This window comes from Diaphorina citri, unplaced genomic scaffold (genome assembly GCF_000475195.1).
Source record: "Diaphorina citri unplaced genomic scaffold, Diaci psyllid genome assembly version 1.1 scaffold3468, whole genome shotgun sequence".
Taxonomy (NCBI): Eukaryota; Metazoa; Arthropoda; class Insecta; order Hemiptera; family Psyllidae; genus Diaphorina; species Diaphorina citri.
Window position 1 is genome coordinate 1 of NW_007380874.1, and position 18336 is coordinate 18336.

The following is an 18336-nucleotide window of genomic DNA, read 5'->3' on the forward strand; positions in this document are numbered from 1 at the left end:
CAGAAGTCATAATAATCATTCTTCTGGTGCCTAATGTATAATAGAGGTAGCTATGGATTAATTAGATCAATGATTGAGTTTGTACTAATGTCTACCACAAACAAAAATGTTTTACAGTTTTGAACCAGGTAAGAAGAAAAGGGGCCCGATTTTTTTCTTTCTTAATTTAAACTGTCATTACGTAAATAAATTAATAATAAATACACGTTTCAATAATTTATTTAATTTTGTCATCAAAGCAACAGATAAGGAAACCTTCCTTTATAGTTGTAACTTTGTATTTTAGGCAGATACTTTTTATCCTAATAATAGTTAGTGAGTTAAGTTTCCTATTGGTGATTGGTTAGTCATTTTGGTAACACTTACACAAAGATATGATCCTCGTGATCCGATTGCTCAACGTCTACCCACTCGTCACTCGTATCGATGAACGCGGACACTGGAAATATGGGACGAGAAACCAATGGAATTGATGTGGGGAAGAATTGGGGGAAAATACTCGAGTTTAAAAAAGCTCTCTAACAGATCACATCATATAAGTACCTACCTATTATTGTCATAGAATTTCCTACTTCTATACCACCGAGTAGTCAGTTACCTACAGACATTTTGATCTTTTCAATAGCTTATTACCTACCTATGGTGATAGATAGTTAAAAATACCCAGTTCTGTTATTTTTTTAATTTTTGTTAAACCATAAGTAGAGGTCAAATACCTAGCTCAACCTAAATAAAAATTCATGCGCTTGCATTGCGTGTAGTTGTGTACCCAAAAGTCATCTAAATTCTACTTGAGCCTCATTGTTATCAATCAAAAAATGTCGTGCAGTCGAGCTCTACATGATTACATTGATCCCAGACATGTAATCATGTAAAAAAAGGCAAGATATACGAGTATCCAAGGAAATATGTGAGAAAAACTAAAATGCTAAAACCAAAATAAAAAAGTAACGCTCGGGTCTACAGTTTCATGTTGACTCTAAACTCTGATGGTGTGTCCACACATAGACTGTCGATCCACATCGACCGATGATCGATCGACGGTCGTCGACTATGTGTGGACACACCTTAAAGAAGAAACAGCATTTAAAACCGCTGATTAACCAACTAATCTTACTAATCCCATGTGGATTTCATCTTTTGAGATCCCAAATTCAGAAAACCGTCCAAAAATGGATCAGCGCAAAACAACGTGTTGTTTGTAACTTTCTATTACTACAGTATTTTTAATTAATGCTAATTCTTTATTTATTTCATTATTGGAGTTGGTAATGTTTTCAACGTTATTTTTGGCAATCATGTCTTCAATGGATACAGATTTTTTAACTTGTTCTACATTTTGATTCTTATTAGATTTTAATTGGAATTTAGTTCTTTGTGGAAAATCCTAAATATAATTACCTATAAATAATAATCCTAAACCGGATGGCCATTCTTTGAGAAATTGCTTCACACTCGGTAGATGGATGGACGTTGCTCTCGATTATCTGAAGTCCGGTCATTAAAATACCTACTTATACTCAAGCATTAAGGAATGCTAACGACATAATTATTACATCTAGGTGAACACTATTTCTACAGTCTACCTACTCTACAGCGACACGTGTGTTGTGTGTGCAAAAATGATAACGTAAACCCAAAAGTCATTTTTATCGAATTTGTTGTATAAAATGACGAAGAAGGAGAGGAAAAGAAATGCCTTTTTTTTAATACATAAATGACGAAAAATATAATTCACTTATCACTTTATTGTAGAGATTTAACCATCAATTTACACACCTCTATCTATACCTACCTACTCGTAAGTACGAGTAAGTCCGGTAAACGTAAGTAGAGGGCCAATTTTAAAAATCGACCTAATACCTACTAAAATACTTAGGAAGTAAATTGGATTATTTTCTGATTAATTACATCTAAAGAACGTAAGAAAACATAAATCAAACTAACATTTTTTTCCTCTTTCGTTTGATCGCTTTAAAATTGGGTATTCCATACGATTAGGGCACTGGTAAAATCCGCCCATTTTTTGGTAACTTTATTTTAACTCTTTAAAATTTAAAAATTAATATTTTTAGTGGGAGTAGAAGGCAGTAAATTGAACGAGTCTATAGATATAAGTGCCCCCCAAAACGTATTTTATTATGTAAATTGAGGAGTGTAAATTATGTCTAACCTCTCTGACCCTTCTACTAATTCCAGTGTTGTTGTTATGAACTGTAAAGACCGCAAAATAGTCTAGTGGCAAGCCTCAAAGAAATAGCTGAATACCCTACATTCCCTACAAATTGAAATCAAAATAGAGCATAACACTCGCTTTGACCTTTTGATATAACATCTTGGAAATTTAATTAATCTAGAATTTGGTTCAAAGAAAGGTCACCCGCAATTTCTTTTGTGAGAATAAAGAATTCTTGATGAAGTTACAGAAAGAGCTGATTACAGAAAATGGTTTGTCCAAGATATTGAAAAAATGCGTGGCGGTTTTTACGAAAATGATGGCCCATATTTTGATTAGATGCCCGAAAAATTTAGGTTTCATGCTTCTTGTAAAAATTAATAAATAAATATTATTGTACCCCCTACAATATTCAAACCTACCTACCTACCTACCTTCGTGAACGAAACTTCAATAGACGAGTTAAAAATAAGGACTGACGGGAAGTTTTCATAGATCTTTTACAGTGTCGTGAACGAAACTTCAATAGACGAGTTAAAAATAAGGACTGACGGGAAGTTTTCATAGATCTTTTACAGTGGGTTTTTGAAGATGAACAGTGCTACACAAGTGAAGTTAACACAGCCAAAACGTGTATTTTTACATATTTACAATTAAAAAAGATAATATTGATGGGGACTCTAAAGGTCATTCATACAATTTTTGAAATTGAAATACCTACACACTGTGTAAACCCGTGTGGAATAGTAAAGTAAAAGATGAATTACCTGTGCTGACGGTAGAGTTGTTTGATAAGACACTTGGAGCTTTGATACCATAGATGCTGTTGTCTTTCTCCCAGAAACTGCCACATTCTGAGTCCGCTTTGATGGATTCATAACAGTTGTCCATTTGAATCACGTTTAGGACATCATCATATACCTCGGCATCATCTTGTATACTAATGTAATGACTGTCATCCTTGACACTTACTATACTCTCATAGTTGTAATTCAATTCACCGTGATCTCGCTTTAACGGTTTGACAATAGTTGCATATTTATCGGCAATATTTGTCAATACTTGCCTTTTTTCTCTAATTTTTTCTTCTAGATGTTCAGATGCAAATTTTGGTTCATGGTAAAGATTTTCTCCGTCACCTCGTTTTAGAAGATCTGGTATGTTTTTGTTTTGATAATCTTTTGAAACATTATCAACACTGTTGCAAACAACAACATTGATATGGATATCAGGTTTTGAAGCATTTACCCACGTCATGTTTCCCACATTATGATTTCGATTCTTTTCGGGTAATTCTGGTACTACTTCATCGAATTCTTTTAGAAATTTCTTTTCTGGTATTTCGGGTACATAGTTCTTTTCAGTGTAATAGTTTAATTCTTCATAGGTGTCATCAATTTCACAATGACTTAAGTTGGGAAGACTTTGGTACGTTGCTGATGGCAGATTGTTTAGATGCAATGAAGAGGTATTTTTAACAATTTTTTCTTCTTTATCTTTGGCATTCAATTCAATGTATGTATAAATTTCATAATCATTTACATCATCTTGGTAATTTTTTTCCTGAGTGTTTGTATTGACTATTGCTTTATCTACAATACTAGTTGTTTTATTGTCTTTGCTTAATGTTCTCCATAGGAATGAATTATTAGGTTTACTAAGTACAATTTTTGGTTCATTATCAGTCTTATCAGTACAGCTGAAGGGATTGGGGTGCTGAGTGATTATTTCATTTTGTTCTTTAGAATTGGTAGACTCTTTTGGGATTGAGACTATTTCATTCTCTTTGTTTTGATCTTCTTCCTTCAATGTTTGTTCTTTTTGTTCAGTTTTACTAGATTTGAAATCAATGGTATTACTAGAAATTTCTGATTCGGTATTGTAATTTTTTTCGTTCTTCTCTGAATTGTCTTTCACGAGATCAATAGATTCCGAATTAGTAGTATTTCCATTCCGATGGTTCAGTATATTTTCTAATTCAGAACTAAATTTCGGTATTGAAAGTCTATTATTTTTAATTATTTTGTCTTCCACTTCCAAATTTTTCTTGTGATCTGTACTAATCGAGCTATTTGTTTTAATATTTTTATTTACTAAACCATGTTCATTCTCAGATTCATTACTTTTATTACTTTCTATTACTACAGTATTTTTAATTAATGCTAATTCTTTATTTATTTCATTATTGGAGTTGGTAATGTTTTCAACGTTATTTTTGGCAATCATGTCTTCAATGGATACAGATTTTTTAACTTGTTCTACATTTTGATTCTTATTAGATTTTAATTGGAATTTAGTTCTTTGTGGAAAATTGTTTTGAACAACTTTACTATTGATTAAGAAGCAAATTAGATTATTTTTTGATTAATTACACCTAAAGAACGTAAGAAAACATAAATTAAACTAAGCTACATTTTTTTCCTCTTTCATTTGATCGCTTTAAAATTTTGTATTCCATACGATTAGGGCACTGTTAAAATCCGCCCATTTTTTGGTAACTTTATTTTAACTCTTTAAAATTTAAAAATTAATATTTTTAGTGGGAGTAGAAGGCAGTAAATTGAACGAGTCTATAGATATAAGTGCCCAAAACATGTATTTTATTATGTAAATTGAGGAGTGTAAATTATGTCTAACCTCTCTGACCCTTCTACCAGTTTTGTTGTTATGAACTGTAAAGACCGCAAAACAGTCTAGTGGCAAGCCTCAAAGAAATAGCTGAATAATCTACAAATTGAAATCAAAATAGAGCATAACACTCGCTTTGACCTTTTGATATAACATCTTGGAAATTTAATTAATCTAGAATTTGGTTGGACTAGTAGTTAATTGAACTGATGTGGAATTCATCCAGAAAAGGATACCTAATATGGGGCCCCAGAGGTCCGGCTGGGTCCCCAAAGTTAACGAGCAAATTTCTACTAAGTGTTGAACATTTTTGGTGAATTTCATTGAAATCGGACAAATCGATGGAGATTTATGGTGAAACAAATTCACAACTTCTCCAGGTGCAGTGTGTAAAACGTTATCTTATCAGATGAAAAACAAGGATACAAGAAATTTGTAACGAGAGTTCTTAGATAAAATCTCCAGCTGTAAATTCCTGGATAAGAGTCGTTTGGAGCAATTTGCGCCGAGCAAATACCTAAGATACCTATGCATGTAAACAAATACCTACCTAATATTATGTGCGAGCATGTAAATACCTATGTTATCAATGTGGAATGATATTGAGACGTGTTGTTGTTGAGTCCTATGACGTATGATACAGATTATGTATGTGGAGGTAGGTAGAGCTATTTATGTGTATGATCTTCTTCTTTCAATGTTTGTTCTTTTTGTTCAGTTTTACTAGATTTAAAATCAATTGTATTACTAGAAATTTCTGATTCGGTATTGTAATTTTTTTCGTTCTTCTCTGAATTGTCTTTCACGAGATCAATAGATTCCGAATTAGTAGTATTTCCATTCCGATGGTTCAGTATATTTTCTAATTCAGAACTAAATTTCGGTATTGAAAGTCTATTATTTTTAATTATTTTGTCTTCCACTTCTAAATTTTTCTTGTGATCTGTACTAATCGAGCTATTTGTTTTAATATTTTTATTTACTAAACCATGTTCATTCTCAGATTCATTACTTTTATTTTTAATTAATGCTAATTCTTTATTTATTTCATTATTGGAGTTGGTAATGTTTTCAACGTTATTTTTGGCAATTATGTCTTCAATGGATACAGATTTTTTAACTTGTTCTACATTTTGATTCTTATTAGATTTTAATTGGAATTTAGTTCTTTGTGGAAAATTGTTTTGAACAACTTTACTATTGATTAAATCCTGATTGGTATTTTTGAACAAAATTTGAATATCAGAAACAGATTTTCTTCGATCTTTGATGAAATCTTGCTCTGGCTTTGGCTTCAGTTCTGGTTTTAAAGTATTGTATTTGTTGATTAAATATTTATCTGATATTTTATGTTCATAGCTATGATCAGATCTATGACTAGAATTGTTCAAATTTATCATTGAAGTGTGCCTTAAATTCTTCCTGATGTTGCTTAGTAAATTTTCACATTCACTTTTAATTAAATATTTATCTGATATTTTATGTTCATAGCTATGATCAAATCTATGACTAGAATTGTTCAAATTTATCATTGAAGTGTGCCTTAAATTCTTCCTGATGTTGCTTAGTAAATTTTCACATTCACTTTTAGAAGTCTTGTTTTGGTTACTACTTGTATTTTGATTCAGACTGTTTCCAATACTAGAGGGTCTTCTAATTTTCATAGGAGCATTAATGTTGGAACCCAAACTCAATGTTGGTCGTAATTGTGGTAGAGTCAGACATGTTTCGCAAGATGTGCCTTTTAAATCTATTTCAGATCTTTTCAGATTACTGTAAGATTCTGATTTTATTTGTGTACTTATGTCACCTGTTGAGGCTATTTTTTTCACTCTTTGTATAGAATTTTTTCGTATCAATATAATTTTTGAGCTCTTTTTTGTCTGTTCATTGCTTTTGGGTTCTGAATCCTTTTTGACGTTATTATTTCGTTCTTTGCTGTTGGATTGTTCAAAAAGCCGAATAGCTTCTTTAACATTATTTGGTAATTCCTTGATAACCGTATTGTTATTGCCGACGCTATGCTTTCTCTTCAGAATAACGTGGTGTCTATTGGTTTTATCTCCATCATCAACAATGATGGTATTAAATTTGTTTGCTAATTCAGCAACTGTTGAATTTGGATTGATTTTTATTTTGCTAGTGACTAGTTTTGGTTGATAATGGTTATGATTATATTGTTTTGTTTTAAAGCTAAATTTCCGTGGGCTGGATGTTGTGTTGTTGAGGATTTCCACGGAACTCATTTTACCATTGGTATTTAGAGTAGCAGATGTAGGATTATCTAGAGCAGATGATGAAGAGTGGTCCGTTTCGGATTCAATCAATCTTGCCATGTTTTTGCCATATTTAGAGTAGCAGATGTAGGATTATCTAGAGCAGATGATGAAGAGTGGTCCGTTTCGGATTCAATCAATCTTGCCATGTTTTTGCCAAATTTTGAAACTACAGTTGATTCCTACATTTTATCCACATCTGGAATCAGAAGAAACAAAATGTCATGATAAAATATTATACTTCATTACCTACGTACTTGTGTTTGTGAAGCAAAACATTTTGTGAAACCTTCGGACTCTGGAAAAGACGTTAAACCAATACTGAAAAATCCTTGAACTTAAAAACTATTTGATCAAATCAGTGCCTCAGTACATAATATTATGTTAGGTAGTTCAACCTGTTATTTCTTCTGCCCGGAGCGTATTTTGAGTGACTCATACGGTTTGGGGATTTCATAATCATGTTTTACGTTGTTCAGATTAAAAATTGACCATTTTTTCCTTTATTTTTCTTTGTTTGAGTAACGGCGAGCGATAAGAGCTCCACACTTGATTTCAATACATTTTGTTTGATCAAGTGAGTCCTTTATTTTTCTTTGTTTGAGTAACGGCGAGCGATAAGAGCTCCACACTTGACTTCAATACATTTTGTTTGATCAAGTGAGATTGATTTTATTGACCTGGAAGTATGGCGTGAAATGTGATCATGATGAATCATTGGAAATTCTGTTTATTACGAGAATGTGGCTGGACAAGATGCTTAGAATGAGGTTGAACTTGTGAAGTTGTATTGCAAACGACACAATCATGACAACATAGGTGTCTGGCGCCTAACTCTAAAGATTTTGAGCCTTTGTTTTGATAAATCCCTACCCCTCCCTAATGGTAAAATTGGTCTCTAGAGGAATTATGGAAAGGTGCAAAATATTTCAAATATCTACATATGATACAGATTCGAACTACAATTTTTTGGACGAAATACTATGTTGGCGATGAGCTTTTGTTTTGATAAATCCCTACCCCTCCCTAATGGTAAATTTAGTCTCTAGAGAAATTATGGAAAGGTGCAAAATATTTCAAATATCTACATATGATACAGATTCGAACTACAATTTTTTGGACGAAATACTGTAGCAGATGTAGGATTATCTAGAGCAGATGATGAAGAGTGGTCCGCTTCGGATTCAATCAATCTTGCCATGTTTTTGCCAAATTTTGAAACTACAGTTGATTCCTACATTTTATCCACATCTGGAATCAGAAGAAACAAAATGTCAAGATAAAATAATATACCTCCTTCATTACGTACATAGGTACTTGTGTTTGTGAAGCAAATCCTACATTTTGTTACACCTTCGGGTTCTTGAAAAGACGTTATATGTAGCGTTAAACCAATATCGAAGAATCCTTGAACTTAAAAACTATCTGATCAAATCAGTGGTCAGTGCCTCACTAATACATAATATTATGTTAGGTAGTTCAACCTGTTATTTCTTCTGCCCGGAGCGTATTTTGAGTGACTCATACGGTTTGGGGATTTCATAGGGGACCTGCATAAGTCAAAGAAGTTGATAATATTATCCCCTTGAAGCCCTCTGGATTGGAGTAGGAAGGTAAAGGTATTACACTTCTAAAGTTCTAAATACCTAGTTATGTAGGTTGTAGTTTCAATGGGACTAACCGTTCAGCACATTCAAATTGCATGGATATTAGAATCTGAAATCCAAATTTAGGTGTCAATATGAAGAAACTAGAAAGTATATAGCAGTTCTGTTGTTCTATGAACAGACTGTGGAACTCCCTCTGAAAAAGGAACTCATCGGGATGGGGTCCAAAAGGCAAGCCTAAAATCTAATGATCAAATGTCTTTTGTGTTGAACATATTGCAATAATTAACCAAACAGTTGGAGAGTTATTGTGAAACAAATAAAATCAGTCGAAAAGTGACAAATCTAAGGATGTAAAATCACAAAATCTCCGATTTTATTACAACAGAACTCATAAAACTTTTAATGCTCTGACTAGAGAAATTGTAAACGTCAGCAGTGTGGTAAATTTACAGATTACAGGGAGATTAGATAGGTACCTATCTCTTTTCTAAGTAATAAATAATATGGTGACTCTTACATTAAAATTATCAGTAATATGTTCAGGAACTTTATTTATTACATTAGTAATGTTTCATAACATTACTTAGCTATGCTATATTAGAGTTCACCATTATAGGCACGACATATGTACATATTATTTCGTTCATAGACGGAAACCTATGTTTTGGTGAAATTGTCGTTCTCGGAGATTACGTTGCGGTGAAATTGAAAGTTAAAATTTAAAATACGGTGTAACAATGTAAATGGAATTAGGAAGATCCAGAAAAAAAGCATTCCTATCAAAATTTGCTGGTCAAAGTTTGTTTGTTTCACCATAACTTCCCAATGAAATTTAGGAAATATGTATGCTGAACACACAAAGAAATTTTCTGCTGAGTGATAGGGTGCCATAAGTTAGGTTGGAAGAACTGTAGGAATTAAGAATTATATGGGATGAATAGGGGCTTTGGGGGCCCCGTAGCGGCCTTTCTGAGTGAGTCCTAAAGTTCACTGAACCACTACTAATTTTTAATTTAGGTACTCAGTAGTCTCACAACAGTACGTACCTACCTAACAGCTACCTCAGTTTCTTTCAACTTGCACTTGACCTTTCCACGAAACTTTTTACTTTCTTCTGTAATGAGAGTCCGCGGATATAGAAAATCACTAATTGCATCACCGGCAATGTGCAGTGGATTAAATCTGCTACGTTTACATTAACATTGGTACGCTGTGACCTTTTCAGGAGCTCTGGTCTCAGGTAGTCAGGTCACTGCCTGAAAGTTGCAGGAAATGAACCTGAAAGTGCACCATCTGTAGGCAGAGTTGCTGCAAGATGAAACACTGAAACTTGGAAACTTTAACTACTTTAAGATTGTTCTAGAAATAGATTGCAGTTTTATTTAGGGTCTAATGAACTTTACTCAAGTGTTTTATCATTCTGAATCTGAACATACCTACCTAACTGAAGACATTTTTGGTCTCTATTTTTGATTTCTAGAAGGTTACCGACTATCCATTTAGAAGGATCTAATCTAGATTCTAGAATAAATATTCTAAATGTAAGTAGGTGTACCTAAAACCTAAACTAGGTAATATGTGGAGTAGGCTGTAGGAGGGAAAAAAATAGTTATTTCGAGTTCATTTTACCAATACATTTTTTAATTATTTATTATTGCTATCATTGATATTTTATAGTTGGTGATATTAGGCGCATGATTGCGATCCAATATTTGTATTGAATTCAGTGGTATGTATGTCTATTGAGACAAAATGTTATTAATATTTTCAACCACAAAACCTATGAGGTAAGATTGAAATAAACGGAAAATACCAACCCAATGAGGACACACTTCGGTCACTCTGTAAACCCTTCGATCAGGTTCTCTTTGATTAATTTTGATTTGGTTCCCACACCAATGCTGGTCTTCAACCTCCAAAGGAAAATTATTGCATCGAATCCAATAATATACAATCCAGAATAAGTGTTTCTTATCTTTTCCAATTAATAGACCCTAATATACACCTAAATGTAATAGTAGCTGTGAATACTAAACATACAAAATGATTAAGGATCATTCGATCTACTTTTTTTTTTTCAAGATAAGTGAAATCTCCAAAAACTTAATATTCTAATTAGCTATATGAATATTGAATACTACCTAGATGACGGAATGACAATGCCCAAATACTTGGATATAGACCAATATGGTTTCAACTTAATGATAATATTATGCATGATTATGTAATAATTAGAATATTCGCTCTTCCTAAAAACACGTTCCATAATTAGTTTTATTACCACTAGCCAACCTATCTCATTAGTCTCTAATCAAATTCACCAACCTGGTTAGAGTGGTTAGATTGTACAGTAACTTAGGTTAGGTATACAAATACAATCAAAAAACAAAAACACAAAACCGCTTGAGTAGCTAAAACCACGGAATATTAGGATGGGCGGATGTATTTTGTCTTAATAATAGTCTTGTGCCTGTCTGGAGAAATAGCCCATCAGTTTACCCTAATGCTAATAGAATAAAATTCACCTTCAGACGTTTAAAACGTTACACAATTTCCCTTTCACATGTGCTTTTTCGTGAGACTCTGAAGAACAATAATTTATATCAATGCGCATTCAGATTCAGATGCCGCTTAGAGCTGTATTAACCAAAGCGAAGGTCCAAGAAGCAGCAAACGTCCCATTAGGCCTTACTGAAGCAGAAAGAGGCGTAGACCGATTACCATATTTCATGAATATGAAATCATCTGAAACCCCCGGACACCTTTTGAACTGCAGTGCGGTTTACAAATCACACAGGATGTTACGCAGGACTGGTCAGTGTAGAGGAAACACTGGATCTTCCAGATTAACTTGAAAATCTCCCTCTTTGTTGGTCTTTTTTTTTTTTGAGGCGGAGGGGTAGCCCGGCAGCTAACCCTGAATCGAGTTCAATCTTGTACAGATACAAATATATTGGGTTTAGTCCTATAACCTTTCCTCGCCTCTAATTAACGTCACCAGAGGAGTAGGCAGAATAAAAGCTAGACTCTTTGTCTTGTCCAAATGAGAAAAAGTAGTCATTTATCTTTAGGTGTTTTATCCCTGCTGATATCGTAATACGGTGAAATTGAAAGTTAAAATTTAAAATACGGTGTAACAATGTAAATGGAATTAGGAAGATCCAGAAAAAAAGCTGGTCAAAGTTTGTTTGTTTCACCATAACTTCCCAATGAAATTTGGGAAATATGTATGTTGGACACACAAAGAAATTTTCTGCTGAGTGATAGGGTGCCATAAGTTAGGTTGGAAGAACTGTAGGAATTAAGAATTATATGGGATGGATAGGGGCTTTTGGGGCCCCTTAGCGGCCTTTCTGAGTGAGTCCTAAAGTTCACTCAACCACTACTAATTTTTAATTTAGGTACTCAGTAGTCTCACAACAGTACGTACCTACCTAACAGCTACCTCAGTTTCTTTCAACTTGCACTTGACCTTTCCACGAAACTTTTTACTTTCTTCTGTAATGAGAGTCCGCGGATAGAAAATCACTAATTGCATCACCGGCAATGTGCAGTGGATTAAACCTGCTACGTTTACATTAACATTGGTACGCTGTGACCTTTTCAGGAGCTCTGGTCTCAGGTAGTCAGGTCACTGCCTGAAAGTTGCAGGTATAATAACACAAAGAAACTGCATTTACAATTATGTAGGTTGTAGTTTCAATATGACTAACCGTTTAGCACATTCAAATTGCATAGATATTAGAATCTGAAATCCAAATTTAGGTGTCAATATGAAGAAACTAGAAAGTATATAGCAGTTCTGTCGTTCTATGAACAAACTGTGGAACTCCCTCTGAAAAAGGAACTCATCGGGATGGGGTCCAAAAGCCCCAACCAAGCCTAAAATCTAATGATCAAATGTCTTTTGTGTTGAACATGTTTGCAATCACTCAAACAGTTGGAGAGTTATTGTGAAACAAATAAAATCAGTCGAAAAGTGACAAATCCAAGGATGTAAAATCACAAAATCTCCGATTTTATTACAACAGAACTCATATGACTGGTAATGCTATGACTAGAGAAATTGTAAACGTCAGCAGTGTGGTAAATTTACAGATTACAGGGAGATTAGATAGGTATCTCTTTTCTAAGTAATAAATAATATGGTGACTCTTACATTAAAATTATCAGTAATATGTTCAGGAACTTTATTTATTACATTAGTAATGTTTTATAACATTACTTACGTATGCTGTATTAGAGTTCAGCATTATAGGCACGACATATTATGTACATATTATTTCGTTCATAGACGGAAACCTATGTTTTGGTGAAATTGTCCTTCTCGGAGATTACGTTGTGGTGAAATTGAAAGTTAAAATTTAAAATACGGTGTAACAATCTAAATGGAATTAGGAAGATCCAGAAAAAAAGCATTCCTGTCAAAATTTGCTGATCAAAGTTTGTTTGTTTCACCATAACTTCCCAATGAAATTTGGGAAATATGTATGTTAACAAGACAAATTTTCTGCTGAGTGATAGGATGCCACAAGTTAGGTTGGAAGAACTGTAGGAATTAAGAATTATATGGGATGGATAGGAGCTTTGGGGGCCCCGTAGCGGCCTTTCTGAGTGAGTCCTAAAGTTCACTGAACCACTACTAATTTTTAATTTAGGTAGTCTCACAACAGTACGTACCTACCTAACAGCTACCTCAGTTTCTTTCAACTTGAAGTTGACCTTTCCACGAAACTTTTTACTTTCTTCTGTAATGAGAGTCCGCGGATATAGAAAATCACTAATTGCATCACCGGCAATGTGCAGTGGATTAAATCTGCTACGTTTACATTAACATTGGTACGCTGTGACCTTTTCAGGAGCTCTGGTCTCAGGTAGTCAGGTCACTGCCTGAAAGTTGCAGGCCTATGAATGGTTGACGTAGGGTTGGTAAGTTCTGCAACAGGCTGATGTGTTTCGTAGACAGACAGGTGGATATTTTCTCCTAGGTGCCTATAGACGCAGAATTGGATATTATGGTAAATTGTTAAGGTCCTGATACGGGTCTGACCTCTCTGACAGAGATTCACTATGATTTTTCATATCACATACATAATTAGTTAGATAATTTTAATTAGGTCAGTATCATTCTACTACACGAGAACTCCTAACAAGACTTATCAGACACCAAACAATTTGTTCTTACTGATGATCATTTATGTTTTATAACTCAGAGCCAAGGAAACCTAGCTTAGACAATCAAGCTCAACTAAACATCCCGTCCCATAGTGCTAATATTCAATGGTTTTATAACCAGCAACCTAGTTTACCTATAGGCCCTGGAAGATACATCTGACTCATTGAGTAGAAACAGGAACACTACCATATTAGACAGTCCAAATTCCAAAAATTCCAGACATCACAACGTCTCAACAGTTTGTGAACAATCGACCGTCAAAACAAAACAAGTTGGCAGTAAACTTGATTTCAAAACTAAAACGAAAGGTGCCGAGAAGTTTAAGATAAGTGAAATCTCCAAAAACTTAATATTCTAATTAGCTATGAACATTGAATACTACCTAGATGACGGAATGACAATGCCCAAATACTTGGATATAGACCAATATGGTTCAACTTGACGTTAATACTATGCGTGATTATGTAATAAGAGATTAAAATATTCACTCTTCCTAAAAACACGTTCCATAATTAGTTTTATTACCACTAGCCAACCTATCTCATTAGTCTCTAATCAAATTCACCAACCTGGTTAGAGTGGTTAGATTGTACAGTAACTTAGGTTAGGTATACAAATACAATCAAAAAACAAAAACACAAAACCGCTTGAGTAGCTAAAACCACGGAATATTAGGATGGGCGGATGTATTTTGTCTTAATAATGGTCTTGTGACTGTCTGGAGAAATTGCCTACCAGTTTACCCTAATGTTAATAGAATAAAACTCACCTTCAGACGTTTAAAACGTTACACAATTTCCCTTTCACATGTGCTTTCTCGTGAGACTCTGAAGAACAATAATTTATATCAATGCGCATTCAGATTCAGATGCCGCTTAGAGCTGTATTAACCAAAGCGAAGGTCCAGTCTTGTGCCTGTCTGGAGAAATAGCCCATCAGTTTACCCTAATGCTAATAGAATAAAATTCACCTTCAGACGTTTAAAACGTTACACAATTTCCCTTTCACATGTGCTTTTTCGTGAGACTCTGAAGAACAATAATTTATATCAATGCGCATTCAGATTCAGATGCCGCTTAGAGCTGTATTAACCAAAGCGAAGGTCCGCGGATGTATTTTGTCTTAATAATGGTCTTGTGACTGTCTGGAGAAATTGCCTATCAGTTTACCCTAATGCTAATAGAATAAAATTCACCTTCAGACGTTTAAAACGTTACACAATTTCCCTTTCACATGTGCTTTTTCGTGAGACTCTGAAGAACAATAATTTATATCAATGCGCATTCAGATTCAGATGCCGCTTAGAGCTGTATTAACCAAAGCGAAGGTCCAAGAAGCAGCAGACGTCCCATTAGGCCTTACTGAAGCAGAAAGAGGCGTAGACCGATTACCATATTTCATGAATATGAAATCATCTGAAACCCCCGGACACCTTTTGAACTGCAGTGCGGTTTACAAATCACACAGGATGTTACGCAGGACTGGTCAGTGTAGAGGAAACACTGGATCTTCCAGATTAACTTGAAAATCTCCCTCTTTGTTGGTCTTTTTTTTTTTTGAGGCGGAGGGGTAGCCCGGCAGCTAACCCTGAATCGAGTTCAATCTTGTACAGATACAAATATATTGGGTTTAGTCCTATAACCTTTCCTCGCCTCTAATTAACGTCACCAGAGGAGTAGGCAGAATAAAAGCTAGACTCTTTGTCTTGTTCAAATGAGAAAAAGTAGACATTTATCTTTAGGTGTTTTATCCCTGCTGATATCGTAATATTCTGAAATACCTATTTTGTGTAGCAGGGCCCAAAGTCTGACATCATGATACATGATTATATTGGGTTTAGTCCTATAACCTTTCCTCGCCTCTAATTAACGTCACCAGAGGAGTAGGCAAGAAAAAAGCTAAACTCTTTGTCTTGTCCAAATGAGAAAAAGTAGTCATTTATTTTTAGGTGTTTTATCCCTGCTGATATCGTAATACATATTCTGAAATAATAAATTTTGTGTAGCAGGGCCCAAAGTCTGACATCATCAGAACCGAAGATGACAGACCGAAGCCTAGATCACAAGGCTAAGATAGGACGATCCGAGGCCACAACTCATGCCATCGAACCACAGAAGAGATAGCGATAACAACGATGGGATGAGTTGGAACCTAAGACGTCACCGATAAGTCTAGTGATCACACTCCCTCGACCGATAAGACCGACTCTGCTAGTATAAGTAAGAAAGAAACCAAGCTAGAGCAGGGTCAGTCGTCCAGGAACTAACAGTCCCCGTGCGTTCTTCACCTCCCACTGTTGGACCTAAGAAAACTACCAGTGCTTGTTATTCCTCCATTCATCAAAGCTACTACAGAACCCAGTACCCTTAGGTTAAAAGCCTAATGCTCTACCGACTGAGCTATCCGGGCTTGAGTTGGAACCTAAGACGTCACCGATAAGTCTAGTGATCACACTCCCTCGACCGATAAGACCGACTCTGCTAGTATAAGTAAGAAAGAAACCAAGCTAGAGCAGGGTCAGTCGTCCAGGAACTAACAGTCCCCGTGCGTTCTTCACCTCCCACTGTTGGACCTAAGAAAACTACCAGTGCTTGTTATTCCTCCATTCATCAAAGCTACTACAGAACCCAGTACCCTTAGGTTAAAAGCCTAATGCTCTACCGACTGAGCTATCCGGGCTTGAGTTGGAACCTAAGACGTCACCGATAAGTCTAGTGATCACACTCCCTCGACCGATAAGACCGACTCTGCTAGTATAAGTAAGAAAGAAACCAAGCTAGAGCAGGGTCAGTCGTCCAGGAACTAACAGTCCCCGTGCGTTCTTCACCTCCCACTGTTGGACCTAAGAAAACTACCAGTGCTTGTTATTCCTCCATTCATCAAAGCTACTAGGTACATAATCAGTTAGATAATTTTAATTAGGTCAGTGTCATTCTACTACACGAGAACTCCTAACAAGACTTATCAGACACCAAACAATTTGCTCTTGCTGATGATCATTTATGTTTTATAACTCAGAGCCAAGGAAACCTAGCTTAGACAATCAAGCTCAACTAAACATCCCGTCCCATAACGCTAAAATTCAATGGTTTTATAACCAACAACCTAGTTTACATATAGGCCCTGGAAGATACACCTGACTCGTTGAGTAGAAACAGGAACACTACCGTATTAGACAGTCCAAATTCCAAAAATTCCAGGCATCAAAACGTCCCAACAGTTTGTGAACAATCGACCGTCAAAACAAAACAAGTTGGCAGTAAACTTGATTTCAAAACTAAAACGAAAGGTGCCGAGAAGTTGAACCTTTAGGAAACAGAATCGTTATACAATCTGATCGCTCGAGCATACATTCGAAGTCACAATCACAACATTATCAACATAATATGTGGAGAAATAAATTCACTTTCTAGACAACACACGTCCGCAAGTGCATTCAGAATCGAGCTTTCATTCGGTCGTGCTAAAACCGCTGGAGCTCTGGTGCTCGGAACTTCCGAGTCAACTTCCGGGTGTTTCTTGGAACTTTTGAAACTCGTGCCTTGTTTTAAATTGGACATGTCATGGATCGTTACTCACTGGATCACTGTAGAGATGACGGGATTATGCTGAGAGCTGTGAAAGGCCTGGGGACTGTTGGAGAGAAATTATTTGCAGAATGACGGATGTGGACTTAGGGGAGAATGGAGCTCAAGTTATACCTAATCAGTACCATCGTTATGAGGTCCCCTGGAGCTAGTTCATCTTCAAACTTCAGTCGTCATCGTTTTCTTCTGCTGCTGCTTATTAGATGCTGTCTCTTTTATCATAGTTTTACAAACTTTTCAAAGATCCTCGTGCTTGATATTTTAAACTCTTGTACCAAATTGCATCAAAATCGGACCAGGCAATCGCGATTTATAGACGAACAAACATTCAAATACTTTCTAGGAAATTACTTACTCTATCAGCAGTAAAACTCATAAGGATTAGAACTTCAGACCTAATCTACCTGTTTTGACTGTTGGGGAGATTGTTATTGACCGAACGATAGTGCGACACAACCAATAGTCAAGGCAGGTAGATTACTGCCTAATCCTAATCGCTATAAGTTGAACTGCTGATAGTAATTTCCTAGAACAGGACTTTATGTTGTGATATTTAACACGAAGTAAGTACAGTACAATCTAATACCTATGTGTTCCTAATGTGGGGATATTTAACACACGTTTGGAAGTATAGGCACAGCCAACTACCTGAGTACTTAGGCCCTATGTCTATGTTGTGGTAGTCAATTGATATTTAACACGTCCAACAGATAAATACCCACACGTTTTAGTTGATTTGCATGGATTTCATCTTCGTTATCAGAGAGCACCGTTATTCCAACGTCGTTCATTTGTTTTCCCCCATACTGTATACAGCAGCCATATAATTCAAAGTCTCATATTCAGCACACATGCTTATTATACCTACCTTGATATATTCTTT

General features: G+C 35.3%; 1 protein-coding gene across 1 annotated transcript; it reads right to left on the bottom strand.

Moving 5' to 3' along the window:
* Positions 1-366: 366 nt before the first annotated feature.
* On the bottom strand, positions 367-7282 carry LOC103520321 (putative uncharacterized protein DDB_G0286901; the record flags this gene model as incomplete). The annotated part of the gene is made up of 5 exons (XM_017448475.2): positions 7230-7282; positions 6308-7140; positions 5796-6175; positions 2944-4278; positions 367-439 (listed from the first exon to the last, which is right to left on the bottom strand). Coding segments are annotated over exons 2-5 (2621 nt in total), but the record flags the coding sequence as incomplete, so codon positions are not given.
* Between the last annotated feature and the right edge of the window lie 11054 nt (positions 7283-18336).